At 50.1% G+C, this 15,746-nt stretch overlaps 1 protein-coding gene across 4 annotated transcripts in view; it reads left to right on the plus strand.

Annotated features, from left to right (window-relative positions):
- The window catches only part of NFYC (nuclear transcription factor Y subunit gamma), a 42,323-nt gene extending 31,355 nt beyond the window's left edge, over positions 1-10,968 (plus strand). For 3 of the 4 annotated variants that reach the window (XM_074555430.1, XM_074555429.1, XM_074555427.1), the window contains 5 exons: positions 2,519-2,692; positions 4,455-4,613; positions 8,703-8,810; positions 9,528-9,587; positions 10,158-10,968. In XM_074555430.1, the coding sequence (XP_074411531.1) occupies positions 2,519-2,692; positions 4,455-4,613; positions 8,703-8,810; positions 9,528-9,587; positions 10,158-10,277 (621 nt within the window). In that variant the 3' untranslated portion in view covers positions 10,278-10,968. The remainder of the gene's footprint in view (positions 1-2,518; positions 2,693-4,454; positions 4,614-8,702; positions 8,811-9,527; positions 9,588-10,157) is intronic. The other variant, XM_074555428.1, reaches the window with a different exon arrangement.
- Positions 10,969-15,746: the final 4,778 nt, after the last annotated feature.

Below are 15,746 nucleotides of genomic sequence, written 5' to 3' on the forward strand. Positions count from 1 at the left end.
AATGGGAATCAGTTGAATTCTTTCTCTGGGAAACCTCCCAGGAGTAACTCCAGAGTAGTTCTGCTCTCCAAAAATCAGCTTCTAAGCCAACAAACTCCTCACTCCAGCCTGATGCCCACCCAGTTTAATGGGAATTTTCCTTTTCCTGCTCAGCTGGATCAACTGGAAGGGAATCCATGAGAAATTCAGGGATTCCAGCAGGCTGCTGGATGGGACTGTCCCATGTTGTAGCACCTCTTACACCCTCATATATTTGAATATATTGAATATTATTATTTCTTTCAAAGGAATGGGAATAACAGGGAGCTGCAGGAGTAGGAAATATTGTGTTGGTTGTGGTGATGTTTGCCCTCAGAGCCAGGCTCAAAATTGGTCTTTTTTTACAACCAGCTGGGATCTGTTGAATTTTTGGGATTCTTATTCTGGGACACTTCCAGAGTTGTTCTGCTCTCCAAAAATCAGCTTCTGAGCCAACAAACTCCTCACTCCAGCCTGATGCCCACCCAGTTTAATGTGAATTTTCCTTTTCCTGCTCAGCTGGATCAACTGGAAGGGGAATCCATGAGAAATTCAGGCTGCTGGATGGGAATGTCCCATGTTGTAGCAAGCGTAAACATCCTACACTCTCAATATTTGAATATATTGAATATTTTTACTCCTTCCTTCAGAGGAATGGGAATAACAGGAGCTGCAGGAATAGAAAATGTTGTGTTTGCTTGTGATGAGTTTGCCCTCACAGCCAGGCTCAAAATTGGTCTTTTTTTACAACCAACTGGAATCAGTTGAATTCTTTCTCTGGGAAACCTCCCAGGAGTAACTCCTGAGTAGGAAATGTTGTGTTTGGTTGTGATGATGTTTGCCCTCACAGCCAGGCTCAAAATTGGTCTTTTTGTACAACCAACTGGGATCTGTTGAATTTTTGGGATTCTTACTCTGGGAACCTCCCAGGAGTAACTCCAGAGTAGTTCTGCTCTCCAAAAAACAACTTCGGAGCCAACAAACTCCTCACTCCAGCCTGATGCCCACCCAGTTTAATGGGAATTTTCCTTTTCCTGATCAACTGGAAGGGAATCCATGAGAAATTCAGGGATTCCAGCAGGCTGCTGGATGGGAATGTCCCATGTTGTAGCAAGTGTAAACATCCTACACTCTCAGCTGTGAACTCGAGGTGGCTGGGAGAGGATTGTTTACGCCTTCTGCCATGGAGTGAACGTCTGGGAGCTGCATCTGCCCTCATCCCACTGCTCTGGGGAGCTCAGCAATTCTCATCCTGGAGTATTTGCATCCTAAAATCTCTGAATATTATGGAATATCGTTGATCATGAGGGGTTTGTCTCTGCTGAGGTGAAAGGAGGCAGAGCAGAGCTTCTGGTTCTCCCCACAGCAGGGAATGTTTGTCAGCCTGGAAAAGCTGGGTTTAAATGAATAACTCCAGGCACAACAGTGAGCATCAAATCATGATTTAATTGACACCAGAGCTCGGTGAAAGGTGGGGAATGAGCTCAGGATGAGGGGTTGGGTGACAGAGGAGCCTCTGTCAGTTTGCATGGAGTTCACCCATGAGGAAGTTCCATGGCTTTCAACTCTGATTCATTCCCTCTCCACCTCAGTGGGAGGTGCTGAGGGTTTTAAGGCTCATTATCCAGACTTTATTGGGAACACTCCTGATTTCCACAGAACAATGGAGCTTTTATCAGCTCACCCTGACTGGGTTGAAGCGTTCTGAGGGAGATGTTGAAGCTCCTTTGCCCAGGGATGTGTTTGGGGAGGATATATGGCCTTGGGTGCCATGTTGCCATGCCCTGTTTCCCTGCAGGTGCACCAGGCACCTGATTTCCACAGTGCTCAACAATGGAGTTCACCCTAACTGGGTTGCAGTGTTCTGAGGGAGATGTTGAAGCTCCTTTGCCCAGAGATGTGTCTGGGGAGATGTTTGGCCATGGGGCAGGTGGGATCCATGTTCCCATGCCCCTTCCTGGTGTTTCCCTGCAGATGCACCAAGCACCTGATTTCCACAGAGCTGAACAATGGAGCTTTTACCAGCTCACCTTGACTGGGTTGAAGCATTCTGAGGGAGATGTTGAAGCTCCTTTGCCAGGGGTTGTGTCAGGGGTGATGTTTGGCCATGGGTGCCATGTTCCTATGCCCATTCCTGTTTCCCTGCATGAGGACGTGCTCCAGACACCTGATTTCCACAGAGCTGAACCACTGGCACTTTTACACATCACCCTGACTTGGTTGAAGTGTTCTGAGGGAGATGTGGAAGTTCCTTTGCCCAGGGGATGTGTCTGGGGAGATGTTTGGCCATGGCGTGGGTGCCATGTTGCCATGCCATGTTTCCCTGCTGGAAGAGGTGCACCAGGGCACCTGATTTCCACAGAGCTCAACAATCAAACTTTTACCAGCTCACCCTGACTGGGTTGCAGTGTTCTGAGGGAGATGTTGAAGCTGCTGCTTTGCCAGGGGACGTGTTTGGGGGGGATGTTTGGCCATGCTCCCATTCCCTGTTTCCCTGCAGGAGGAGGTGCGCCAGGCCGTCACCCCGGCCGAGCCCGTGCAGTATTACTTCACCCTGGCCCAGCAGCCAGCAGCAGTGCAAGTGCAGGGCCAGCAGCAGGGCCAGCAGACCACCACGGCCACCACCACCATCCAACCCGGCCAGATCATCATTGCCCAGCCCCAGCAGGGCCAGGTGAGCCAGGCCTGGGGGGATCCGCAGGGATGAATTGCTCAGGAACATCAATGGCATCATGGAAATCATGGGTTTAACCCATGGGATGGGTTGGTTGGGTTGGGTTGGGTTGGGTTGGGTTGTTTTGGGAGGGAACTGAAATCTCACCCTGTTCCAAGATCAGGGACCCAAGTTGTTCCAATCCTTGTCCTGCCTTACCTTGGACATTTCTGTGGGGCAACCTCAGCTCTCCTGGGCCAAGTGGGATTCCTGGTCCTGTTCCTGGGTCAGATCCTCCAGTACAGAGTCCTCAGGGATGGATTGCTCAGGAACATCAGTGGCATCATGGAAATCATGGGTTTAACCCATGGGTTGGGTTGGGTTGGGTTGGGTTGGGTTGGGTTGGGTTGGGAGGGAACTGAAATCTCACCCTGTTCCAAGATCAGGGACCCAAGTTGTTCCAGTCCTTGTCCTGCTGTACCTTGGACATTTCTGTGGGACAACCTCAGCTTTTCAGGGCCAAATGTGGTTCCTGGGTCAGATCCTCCAGTACAGAGTCCTCAGGGATGGATTGCTCAGGAACATCAGTGACAGCATGGAAATTACGGGTTTAACCCATGGGTTGGGAGGGAAGGAACTGAAATCTCACCCTGTTCCATGATCAGGGACCTTCCAAGGTGTTCCAGGGATTGTCCCAAGTTGTTCCAATCCTTGTCCTGCCTTACCTTGGACATTTCTGTGGGACAACCTCAGCTCTCCTGGGCCAAATGGAATTCCTGGTCCTGTTCCTGGGCCAAATCCTCCAGGACAGAATCCTCAGGGATGGATTGCTCAGGAACATCAGTGACAGCATGGAAATCATGGGTTTAACCCATAGGTTGGGAGGGAAGGAACTGAAATCTTTCCTTGGACGTTTCTGTGGGACAACCTCAGCTTTTCAGGGCCAAATGGGGTTCCTGGTCCTGTTCCTGGATCAGATCTTCTAGGAAAATGCCTCACCAAACTCTGAGCTCCATCTGTGGTGGTTTAATCTGGGTCTAGGACAGGCCTGCCCTAACCCTGGCAATGAGCAGGGCCAAGCAAGCCAGGCCTGAGGGGCTGAGGGAAATCCTCAGGGATGGATTTCTCAGGAACATCAGTGACAGCATGGAAATTATGAGTTTAATCTTTCGAGGAGGAAAGGAACTGAAATCTCACCCTGTTCCATGATCAGGGACCTTCCAAGGTGTTCCAGGGATTGTCCCAAGTTGTTCCAATCCTTGTCCTGCCTTACCTTGGACATTTCTGTGGGACAACCTCAGCTCTCCTGGGCCAAATGGGATTCCTGGTCCTGTTCCTGGATCAGATCCTCCAGTACAGAGTCCTCAGGGATGGATTGCTCAGGAACATCAATGGCATCATGGAAATCATGGGTTTAACCCATGGGATGGGTTGGGTTGGGTTTGTTGGGTTGGGAGGGAAGGAACTGAAATCTCACCCTGTTCCAAGATCAGGGACCCAAGTTATTCCAGTCCTTGTCCTGCCTTACCTTGGACATTTCTGTGGGACAACCTCAGCTCTCCTGGGCCAAATGGGATTCCTGATCCTGTTCCTGGGTCAGATCTTCTAGGAAAATGCCTCACCAAACTCTGAGCTCCATCTGTGGTGGTTTAATCTGGGTCTAAGACAGGCCTGCCCCAACCCAGCAGCATCAGTGAGTGTAGGACAGGCTCAGCCTGCCCCAATCCTCACATATCACAGAATTCCCACCTCCTGATCCTCATCTTTGTTTGTTTTTGTGCAGACCACCCCTGTGACCATGCAGGTGGGAGAGGGGCAGCAGGTACAGATCGTGCAGGCCCAGCCCCAGGGCCAGAGCCAGCAGGCTCAGAGCGGCACAGGACAAACCATGCAAGTGATGCAGCAAATCATCACCAACACGGGAGAAATCCAACAAATCCCGGTAAGATTTGGCCTGGAATAAAGGTGGAAAAGTCTCCCTGAGGAAATTTGTGAGCATGAGGCTTGTTTCTGTTTGCTTTGGTAACTGGCAGAGGAAGTTTGGATTGAGTGGTGTGGTTCCTGCACTTAGGAAAACCAACCAAGGGGGAAATAAATCTTCTCTCTTTTAATCCAGACTCATTGCCCACCCCAAACACCTTCCCCTGAGTGAAAAAGTTGGGATTAGGAAGCAATAAATCAAATATTTCCTGGCTAAAACCTCAGTTCTTCACCACAGCCTGCTTTGAATAAATGAGAATTCATTTCTTTTGCCTTTACTTGGTTGTGCCTCTGCAATCTCAAGTCATGACCTGGCAGGCTGAGTGGGAAAGTTGCCATCTGGGAGTTATTAATAAACTTTGATGTTAAAAGAAATATTTCTCCAAAATATTTGGAGCTGGTTGGAGAAATGGCTTTGCAGAAACAGGAGATTTTTTTCTGGTTCCTCACTTTTACATCACCCTTAAAAATGAGATTTTGGGTTCCCAACGTAACCCAAACTTTCTGAAATGTGTCTTAAGTAAACACAGAAATAAAAAAAATCACATTAATTTAGAATTACAACAAAGCTGTAGCTTTTGGTTCCCAGCTGGAAAATATCACACCTGTTAGAGGAAAAAATAAATAAAAATCAGCCACCAAAGGTCACCCAGGGCCAGGCTTTTCACTTGGATTTCAGTTTTGCTGTGAAATTGGAGCTTTCACAGAGGTTTTGCCTTTCCAGCCTTGCTGAGCTTCCCTCTGTGGTCAGAGCATCTTGGAAAGGGTTTGGATTGGGGCAGTGCCAGATTTTTCCAGCTCTTTTCATCTCTTGACTCTTCAGCTGATTCCTGCTGCCTTGAGGTGTTGATCAGAAAGGAAGAAATTCCCAAATTGTCTTTTTTACTACAAGGAACTCCTTTTTTCTTCTCTTCATTTCTTGTCCTTTTCTTGTTTTTTTTCCTTCTTTTCTTTTTTCTCTTCTTTTCCTTGTGAAAATCTCTCTGAGAGATTTGTTCCTCAAAGAATTATGGGAAATCTCCAGGGGATCCTCAGCAAGAAAAGAACAGCTCAGATTTGTCTTCAGGAACTCCAGAAAGGGGCTTGGGAGCAAAAATTCCTTACAAAGGAGCCAAAACCTGAAGAAAATCCAGAGGGATCCTTTGGGAAGTGTTGCTGTGGTTTTGGACAGACTTCAGGGGTTTTAGGGTCTGGTTTTGACCCAGAATTTGCTTTTTCCTCCCTCTTTCCTGGCATTGTGGGAGGGTTTGGAGTGTGGAATCTTTTTGGGAATACCTGGATCTCTGACAGCTCCAAGACTGAAATTTGGGATGGAATAATCCAAATTTCCAGCCACCCATCCAGCAGAAATCCTATTTGCCTGCAACCAAGAGGATTTTTCTATTGAAGAGCCACAGTTGGTGCTGAAGGAACTTCCAGCAAGTGAAATAAAATAAAACTTGGAGAAAAACTTGGATTTGGCTCCACAAAATTCCAGTCCTTGGTCTGTTCTGCTCTTCCTGCTTTGATTTTATTTTCTTTCCTTTTATTTCCTTTCTCTTTTGGCACAGTCAGAGCCATCTTCTGTCAGCTGTGTGCACTCTGTGTTCCTGCTGCTGTGCACACTCCCTATTCCAGAAATAGAGTGGAAAAGTGAATTTTTAACACAGAAAAACTGGAATTGAATCCATCAATGAAGTGAGAATTGTTTGGCCATATGAATTTTATGTTAAATTTGATCTTTGTCTTACCCAGGCCTCATTTTAGGCAGGTTCTTTAGAGTTTCCTCTCCTTGCTGAAAGAATTTTTCCCAAATCTCTTCCATCATTTAATGATGTAATTAAAACCTAATTCCCTCAGATGGAAAACTTGATCTCCCTGCAGTTCTCAAGGCAGAAACAAAATTTTTTATTGAATTTTATTGCTCAGGGGGAGTTTTATTTGCTCTTGAAATAATTTTGGAGCTTTCAGACACAAATGAGAGAGTTGGTGCCAGCACCATGTGCCAGGCACTTTTTTATCAGTCAGCAGTTTTTTAGAGTGTTCTGTGTGTTCTTTCTCTTAAAAAGAAAAAAAAACCACCTTTTTTTTTGGTATGAAATTACCCTTAAAGCTGAATTTCAATGTTGTAAAGTTAAATAACAGAAGGAAAATCCAGCAGTGGTATTTGTGACATTTTTATTGCTCTCAGGTGTGTAATAACTCTATTTTTCTTCATGTCCCACATTCCCAAGCATCCAAATTTAGGTGATTTAAGGAATAAATTTAGGATTGAATCTCTGACACAAATCACAGGCACCAAAAAGCTGAAACTTGTGCCAGGTGGGACTTGGCAGGTGTGAGCAGAGAGCTGCCTGCAAAGGCTCCAAAAATATCTTTGGGGTTTGAAATCTCTGCTGGCTTTAAAAAAAATCCTGTTAGTTCCTTAATTTTTGGCAGGATATGATTGATTAGTGTACATGATTTGATAAGGGGTGCAGGATTTGATAAGGGGTGCAGGATTTGATAAGGAGTGCAGGATTTAAGAGGGGTGCAGCATATGTTAGGCCTTCAAAGCCTCCAAAAATATTTTTGATTTTTGCAATCTCTGTGGGGAAAATTCCTGTTTATTCCTTAATTTTTGGCAGGATATGATTCATTGGGGTGCAGGATTTGATAGTGGTGCAGGATTTGATAGTGGTGCAGGATTTGATTAGGGGTGCAGGATTTGATAGTGTTGCAGGATTTGATAGAGGTGCAGGATATGTTAGGCCTTCAAAGCCTCCAAAAATATTTCTGGATTTTGCAATCTCTGTGGGGAAAATTCCTGTTTATTCCTTAATTTTTGGCAGGATATGATTGATTAGTGTACAGGATTTGATAAGGGGTGCAGGATTTGATAGTGTTGCAGGATTTGATAGGAGTGCAGAATTTTATAGAGGTGCAGGATATGTTAGGCCTTCAAAGCCTCCAAAAAATATCTTTGGTTTTTGCAATCTCTGTGGGGAAAATTCCTGTTTATTCCTTAATTTTTGGCAGGATATGATTGATTAGGGTACAAGATTTGATAAGGGGTGCAGGATTTGATAGGGGTGCAGGATTTGATAGTGGTGCAGGATTTGATAAGGAGTGCAGGATTTGATAGAGGTGCAGGATATGTTCGGCCTTCAAAGCCTCCAAAAATATTTTTTGTTTTTGCAATCTCTGTGGGGAAAATTCCTGTTTATTCCTTAATTTTTGGCAGGATATGATTGATTAGGGTACAGGATTTGATAAGGGGTGCAGGATTTGATAGTGTTGCAGGATTTGATAGGGTTGCAGGGTTTGATAAGGAGTGCAGGATTTGATAGGGGTGCAGGATATGTTAGGCCTTCAAAGCCTCCAAAAATATCTTTGGTTTTTGCAATCTCTGTGGGGAAAATTCCTGCTTATTCCTTAATTTTTGGCAGGATATGATTGATTGGGGTGCAAAATACGATAGGACTGCAGGATTTGATAGGGGTGCAGGATTTGATAGTGTTGCAGGATTTGAGAGGGGTGCAGGACCGGATAAGGGTGCAGGATATGTTAGGCCTTCAAAGCCTCCATAAATATTTTTGGTTTTTGCAATCTCTGTGGGGAAAATTCCTGCTTATTCCTTAATTTTTGGCAGGATATGATTCATTGGGGTGCAGGATTTGATAAGGGGTGCAGGATTTGATAGGGGTGTAGGATCTGATAGAGGTTCAAGATCTGATTTGGTGTTTTCAGCTCCTAACCGCTGATGTGAAACGCTGTCTCAAAGGAATAAAACTAAACCTTGTAACCAAAATTGCTTCCAAATCCTTGAGAAACCGAGCCATTAATATGCTTTAGCTACTAACTGACCCTTCCCAGGCTGGAACAAAAGGAGGAATGTGGTGCCTCAGGGCTATCCAGGAGCTCTGTGCCCCTGGGCTTTTACCTTGCATTCAGAATTCCGTGGAGCTCCAGGGCAAAGCTCCCCCATAACTCCAGCTGCCATGGTGGAATCGAGCAGGGAATTTTGCTGTGTGTTGAGGGTGCAGAGTGACCTGTTTCATTTTCTTTCCCTGCCCCCTCCACCTGTCTCCAGGTGCAGTTGAATGCTGGCCAGCTGCAGTATATCCGCTTAGCCCAACCCGTGTCAGGCACCCAGGTAGTCCAGGGGCAGATCCAGACGCTTGCAACCAATGCACAGCAGGTATGCACTCCACAGAGCTGCCTCCAAGGCTTCTTCCCCAGCTCCTGAAACACCTCTTGGGTTAGGATTCCTACTTTCTTTTCTTGTTTTTGTCAGTTTTTTTTTTAATAAATTTAAAAATGAAGGAGCGTAGCGGAAACCTCCTTTAGGTGTCCGTGAGAGGTGCATGCAGAGCTCATTTTTGTGTGTGTGTGTGTGTGTGGCTCTGAGTGAAGCTCCTGCTGCTTTTGAGCTGCTTGCAGGTAACATTTTGGGCTCATCAACCTTTTCTTTCCTTCTCCTTCTTGCCTGGGTGAGGGAGGAGCCGTGCAGGAAAGGCAGAAACGTCGGGAGAGGCGTTGAGGCTGAGGGAACCTTCCCAGCTGGAAAATACCACACCCGTTAGAGGAAAAAATAAATAAAAATCTGGAGGCCACCTTCTCCTTGGGGGGAGCAGAGAGGACGTGGTTTTTGGGTCTGAAAGGACCTGGTTTGGGGTCTAAAAGGACCTGATTTGGGGTCTAAAAGGACCTGATTTAGGGTCTGGAAGGACCTGGTGTTGGTCTGGAAGGTGGTGTTTGGTCTGGAGGTGTCGTGGCTGCCGTTCTCTCGCGGTTGGGGTGCTGGAAAAGTTGGCTGAGGTGAAAAACCTCTCCCCAGGCAGCAGCAGGATGGTGTTGGTGGGGTTGTGAAGGGCTGGGAAGGGCTGGCAGTGATCAGCTGCTCTTATCTCTGTAGATAACGCAGACAGAGGTGCAGCAGGGGCAGCAGCAGTTCAGCCAGTTCACGGATGGACAGGTAAGAGCTGGGGGGCACAAGGGGTTCAGGGTCCTAAATCCTCATTTTCCTCCTCATAAAACACTGCTGGCCAGCAGCAGGGTGAGGGAATGTTGTGCCAGGTGGCACAAATCCACAATCCATGTGAATTTTTAAAGTTCTGCTGCCTTTGCTCTGAATTAATCCAACCCCTGGCACTCTGGGTGAAATCCTAAATTCCTGATTCAGGAATAAAAGTTTTAACATCTAGATGTTGTATAAGTACCATAAATCATGGAATGGTTTGGGTTGGAAGCTCCAACCATATGAGGGACACCTTCCACTGTCCCAGGGTGCCCCAAGCCCTGTCCAGCCTGGTCTGGGACACTTCCAGGAGATCCTGGGGCAGCCACAGGAAAGGATCTGGGAAATGCAGAGGGGCCCTGATGTGAGCCTGGGCATCAGGAATTCCCAGAAGGACTTTGGTGGGAATTAGCAGCAGGTTTGGTGGCAGCTCATGGTGGGTTTGGGGTTTTGGGGACTCAAATCTGGGGAGGTTCTGAGTGTGCTGAGCACTGACAGAGGTTCCTGTGTCACCTTCTGTGCCTGCAGCAGCTGTACCAGATCCAGCAGGTGACAATGCCAGCGGGCCAGGACATCACCCAGCCCATGTTCATCCAGTCCACCAACCAGAGCTCGGACACCCAGGCCACCCAGGTGACAGGGGACTGAGCAGGGACCTGGGGACAGTCCCCAAATCCAAACCTCTGCCAGACCCAGCAGCACCCTGGGACTGAGCCTGTGGCAGCCTCTGCCATCTCCACCTCGCTCTGCTGGCCTTGGGATTATCCAGAATATCCAGGATATCCAGCAGACTCTGCCAAGAATGCAATATTTTTATTTTCCAAACCAATCTTTGTGTATCCAGCTGCTTTTCCAAACCCTGGGAGAAGCCATCCGAAGGGATTTGGAGCATCTCATTGAACAAACGTTGGAAATGTTTTTATTTCTAGGAAAATCCTGAGGGTACTGCTCCTGTCAGAGCTCTGTTCCTGCTGTTCTCTTTGTATTTTTTTTCTCTAGGTTTGGTCCTCCCATCTCAGTGAGTTTTAGGGAATTTTTAGTGGGGGGAGTGTTTGTGGTTTAGATTTTTCCCTCCTGCCTCCTTTTTTGGAGCATTTGCTGTATGCAGGGAATAGGAGGAGGAAGAGTTGAAGTGAAACAAAATAAAAAAAACCCAACATTCCTTGTATTATGATTGTATTTTTTAAGAGCAAAAAAATGCTTGAATTTGGCCTCTGGATTCCAGAAGAACTGATGGAATCTGGACAAAACCCCAACCCTGCTGTTACCTGTTACCCTGGCTTTGGTTCATGCATGTAATATAAGCTTCAAGAAAGGAAATAAATTTGCTTTTGTCAGATCCTGTGTGTGCTGTGCTTGAGCTGCAGGGCCTGAATCCTTGGGATTGTCACACCTCAAATCCCTGGGATTGTCACACCCTGAATCCCTGGGATTGTCACACCCTGAATCTCTGGAATTGTCACATCTTGAATCCTTGGAATTGTCACACCCTGAATCCCTGGGATTGTCACACCCTGAATCCCTGGGATTGTCACACCTCAAATCCCTGGGATTGCCACACCTTGAATCCCTGGGATTGTCACACCTCAGATCCCTGGGATTGTCACACCTCAAATCCCTGGGATTGTCACACCCTGAATCCCTGGGATTGTCACACCTCAGATCCCTGGGATTGTCACACCTTGAATCCCTGGGATTGTCACACCTCAAATCCCTGGGATTGTCACACCTCAAATCCCTGGGATTGTCACACCCTGAATCCCTGGGATTGTCACACCTCAGATCCCTGGGATTGTCACTCCTGAAATCCCTGGGATTGTCACACCTTGAATCCCTGGGATTGTCACACCTGGAATCCCTGGGATTGTCACACCCTGAATCCCTGGGATTGTCACACCCTGAATCCCTGTCCCCCTTATCCCAGCTCAGGTGTCCCCCAGCCTGGGCAGAGGTGCCCCCTTTACCTGGCTCAGGTGCCACCTTGTGCCAGTTTTCCCCCTCTATCTGGCACAGGTGTCCCTGGTACAATTAACCTCAATTTCCTGGCACAATTGTCCCAGCACAGTTTTCCTCCTTTACCTGGCTCAGATGCCACCCTTGCCATGGCACAGGTGCCACCTTGTGCCAGAGTTTTCCCCCTTTACCTGGCACAGGTGCCCCTTGCCAGGCAGAGAGGGAAGGGAAGCAAAGCTCTGCCTCAGCCTTTGGCTTTCCAGGGGATGTTTATTTGTAAATATTTGTAAATATCCCTTTTCCTGATTCCTGAAGGGTTTTTTCCTGAATTTTCCAAGATTTGGGGAAGGGAAGGGAAGGGAAGGGAAGGGAAGGGAAGGGAAGGGAAGGGAAGGGAAGGGAAGGGAAGGGAAGGGAAGGGAAGGGAAGGGAAGGGAAGGGAAGGGAAGGGAAGGGAAGGGAAGGGAAGGGAAGGGAAGGGAAGGGAAAATCTGAAGCTCTCGGAGCATCGCCGGTGTGCGGGGCAGAGCCGGGATGTGCCAGGCTGGAGCAGCATCCCCTGGGTTGGGAAAAGATGGATTTGGGGTGGAAAAAGAACTTTTCGGGAAAGCTCCGAGAGTGGGATCGGCCACGAGAGGGCTCCCGTGGGAAGGGCTGGAGCGGGACGGGACAGGGATGGGACAGTGGGATAGAAATAACCGGGATGGGACAGGGATGGGACAGCGGGGATGGGACTGTGAGGATGGGACAGTGGGATAGAAATAACCGGGATGGGACAGGCGGGATGGGAGCTTGGAGCTGCCTTCCCTGGAAGTGGCTTCTCAGAGATCCCTCCTTTCCTTGGAACTTGAGAGTCCCTTTCCCTGGAATTGGAGGCTCACAAGTCCCTTTCCTGGAGTTTGGGTGCTCGGAGATCGCTTCTCCCGATATCTTCATCCTTGTCTCTGCTCTGGGCTGGAGCGGGATGGGAGAGCCGGGATGGGGTTTTGGAAGTCCCTTTCCCTGGAATCTGGGGCTCGGAGATCCTTTCCCTGGATTTGGGGGCTCGGGGGTCCCTTTTCCCGATATCTGCATCCCTGTGTCTGCTCCGGGCTGCTGTGGGAAGGGCTGGAACGGGATGGGAGTGCCAGGATGGAGTTTTGGAAGTCCCTTTCCCTGGAATCTGGGGCTCAGAGGTCCTTTCCCTGGATTTGGGGGCTCGGAAGTGCCTTTTCCTGGATTTGGAGGCTTGAGCATCCTTTCTCCCGGTGTCTGCATCCTTGTCTCTGCTCTGGGCTGGAGCGGGATGGGAGAGCCGGGATGGAGTTTTGGAGGTCCCTTTCCCTGGAATCTGGGGCTCAGAGGTCCTTTCCCTGGATTTGGGGGCTCGGAAGTGCCTTTTCCTGGATTTGGGGGCTTGAGCATCCTTTCTGCCGGTGTCTGCATCCCTGTGTCTGCTCCGGGCTGCTGTGGGAAGGGCTGGAACGGGATGGAGTTTTTAAAGTCCCTTTCCCTGGAATCTGGGGCTCAGAGGTCCTTTCCCTGAAATTGAGAGCTCGGAAGTCCCTTTTCCTGGATTTGGGGGCTTGAGCATCCTTTCTCCCGGTGTCTGCATCCTTGTCTCTGCTCCGGGCAGGAGCGGGATGGGAGAGCCGGGATGGGGTTTTGGATCTCTGGTCCCACCCATCGGGGGCTGCCCCACCACCAGAGGAGATGAGTGACCTCCTGTGCCCCCCCAAACCGCTCTGGAAAAGCCTCCCTTGGGTTTGGAGAGCTGGGAATCCGCTTTGTGGGGAGGCAGAGCTGGAGAGCGGAACGGGCGCTGCTCGCCTTTATCAGCCCCCTCAGGCTGCTGAGGAAAAGCTCTTTACTGGGTTTGCTGGAAATTGGTTAAATTTGAATGGGAATAAATCGCTTAAAGGACAGAAAACGGGAGGGAGGTGCTGCTGCTCCTCAAGGGAGTTTCCAGCTGTTGCATGAAGTGAATGAAATTCGGCTGGAAATAAAAAAAATAAACCCTGTTGAGTTCTGAGGGATCAGAGGGGCTGGGGGTGGCCGGGATGATTATTTTAATTCCTGATTGTGTGGAACTGGGCAGGAAAAATGTGGTCATGGTGAATAAAAACCTTCACGATCAGATACACAAAAATAGGGTTTGTTAAAGGCACAGAAACAGTTTCAGAATGGAATTTTCTCCTCGGACACAGATCTGGGCAGAAAGCTGAGTAACAAGTGAGAGTGTGTGTTTAATTAACCTCATTAGCATATACAAGATGTGGATTTTAATATTTAAATAAACCTTAATGGGGCAAAAGTTATTTTTTTATTTAGGTGATAACAGAGGTAAAGCTTTTGCTGCCCTCCCAGAGGACACTGGGACGGGATCGGTGCTTTGGGGACAGCCAGCACCTTTTGTCACAGGGATTGGAACCCGGGGCATTGACAGGAGCCAGACCTTTCCTGCAAGGATTCGCGGCTCCCTTTGATCAGCCGAGGGGACAGCGGTGACAAATGGGGTGACACAGAGGCCAACACGCGTCCCTCCAGAGAGGGATGGCACCCACGGAGGGGACACCGGCCCTTCTGTGTGTGACACAGCGAGTGCCACCTCTGCAGGGCAAGCGCGATACACCCAGGGACCCGGGATGAAGCTGAGGAGGAGGAGGAGGAGGAGGAGGAGGAGGAGGAGGAGGAGGAGGAGGAGGAGGAGGCAGCGCTTCCCTGCCAAACGGAGATCCCGTTTCTCCTCAGGGTGATGAGCTCAGCACCGGGCGCTGCCACGCCCGGTTTGCTGCGGGTTTGGCTGCTGACAGCTGTCCCCTCCATGGCTGCTGTCCCCTCCATGGCTGCTGTCCCCTCCATGGGCTGCTGTCCCCTCCCAAAGCTGCTGTCCCCTCCATGGCTGCTGTCCCCCTCCAGAGCTGCTGTCCTCTCCATGGCTGCTGTCCCCTCCATGGCTGCTGTCCCCTCCATGGCTTCTGTCCCCCTCCCAAAGCTGCTGTCCCCTCCATGGGCTGCTGTCCCCTCCATGGCTTCTGTCCCCCTCCCAAAGCTGCTGTCCCCTCCATGGCTGCTGTCCCCTTCAGAGCTGCTGTCCCCTCCATGGCTGCTGTCCCCCCCAAATCTGCCACCTCCGGCCACCCTTTTCCAAGGAAACCCCCCTGCCATGGAGGTCCTGTGTGTGCAGGACCCCCGAGGGACCCTGGAGCAGGGCACGGCGCTCCTGGTGAAGGTTCTGGAGTCTCCACCTGCCACCAGCGCCACCAAGGTCCCGTTCCCTGAGGGATCGGCTCTGCCTCTGCTCCGCTCTGCTCCATCTCCGCAGACCTGGCACGAACGGAGGGGTTTGGCCGGGAATTGTCTCAGCTCTGGCGAGCCCTCATCCATCCTTCCTTCCTTCCTCACCTCCCAGCCCTGCCCTGTCCCCTCCCTGCTCCTCCTTGGCCATGCCCGAGCTCCGGGTGGCACCGCTGTAACTGTCCCTGCTCGGGGACACCTCGGGGTGGCTTTGGGACAGAGCAGCCCCAGCTCCCTGCTCAGGATTCCCCATCCCGGGCTGTCCCAGGCTCTGTTTTGTCCCAGCGAGCCGTGCCAGGAGTTAATTACCCTGGGATGAGGCCAAGCCTCCGGCTGGAGCAGGCGCTGCACAGCCCTCCCTGTTGTCACCGCTGTCACCGCTGTCACAGCGCTCCCCACACCGCGACAATGCCACCCCTGCCACCCCCCAGCCCGCTGTCCCCACTCTGCCCATCCCAGTCACCCTGCTCACAATGGATAAATCCTCCCCTCCACGGTGTCCCCCCCATATCCCCAACCCAAGGAGCCAAACTGGGGCTTTGTCCCTGTCCCCGTGTCCCGCTGAGGGGTCCCGGCTGTCCCTGGTGCCACAGCCCCTGTCCCCAGCCCCCCAGCCCTGCCAGCTGCATTCCAAGGCTGCAAAACTTACTGGAAATCCTGTGGATGCAAATCCTGGCTGCTGCTCCGTGCCAGGAACTCGAGCTGCAATCCCGAGAGGGCAGCAGGCTCCAAGCCCAGCCAGGCCTCCCCCCCCGCCATTCCCGGCCTCTGGAATCCTCTTGAAAGTCTCCTCAGGGCTGGGGACACCAGTGGCTCTGTGGGACCCCCAAAGCTGGGCGGGTGTGGGGTAAAATCAGCAAATCCTGGGGCGGCTTCTCAAAATCTCCA

Source organism: Zonotrichia albicollis, chromosome 20 (assembly GCF_047830755.1).
Source record: "Zonotrichia albicollis isolate bZonAlb1 chromosome 20, bZonAlb1.hap1, whole genome shotgun sequence".
NCBI classification, from domain to species: Eukaryota; Metazoa; Chordata; class Aves; order Passeriformes; family Passerellidae; genus Zonotrichia; species Zonotrichia albicollis.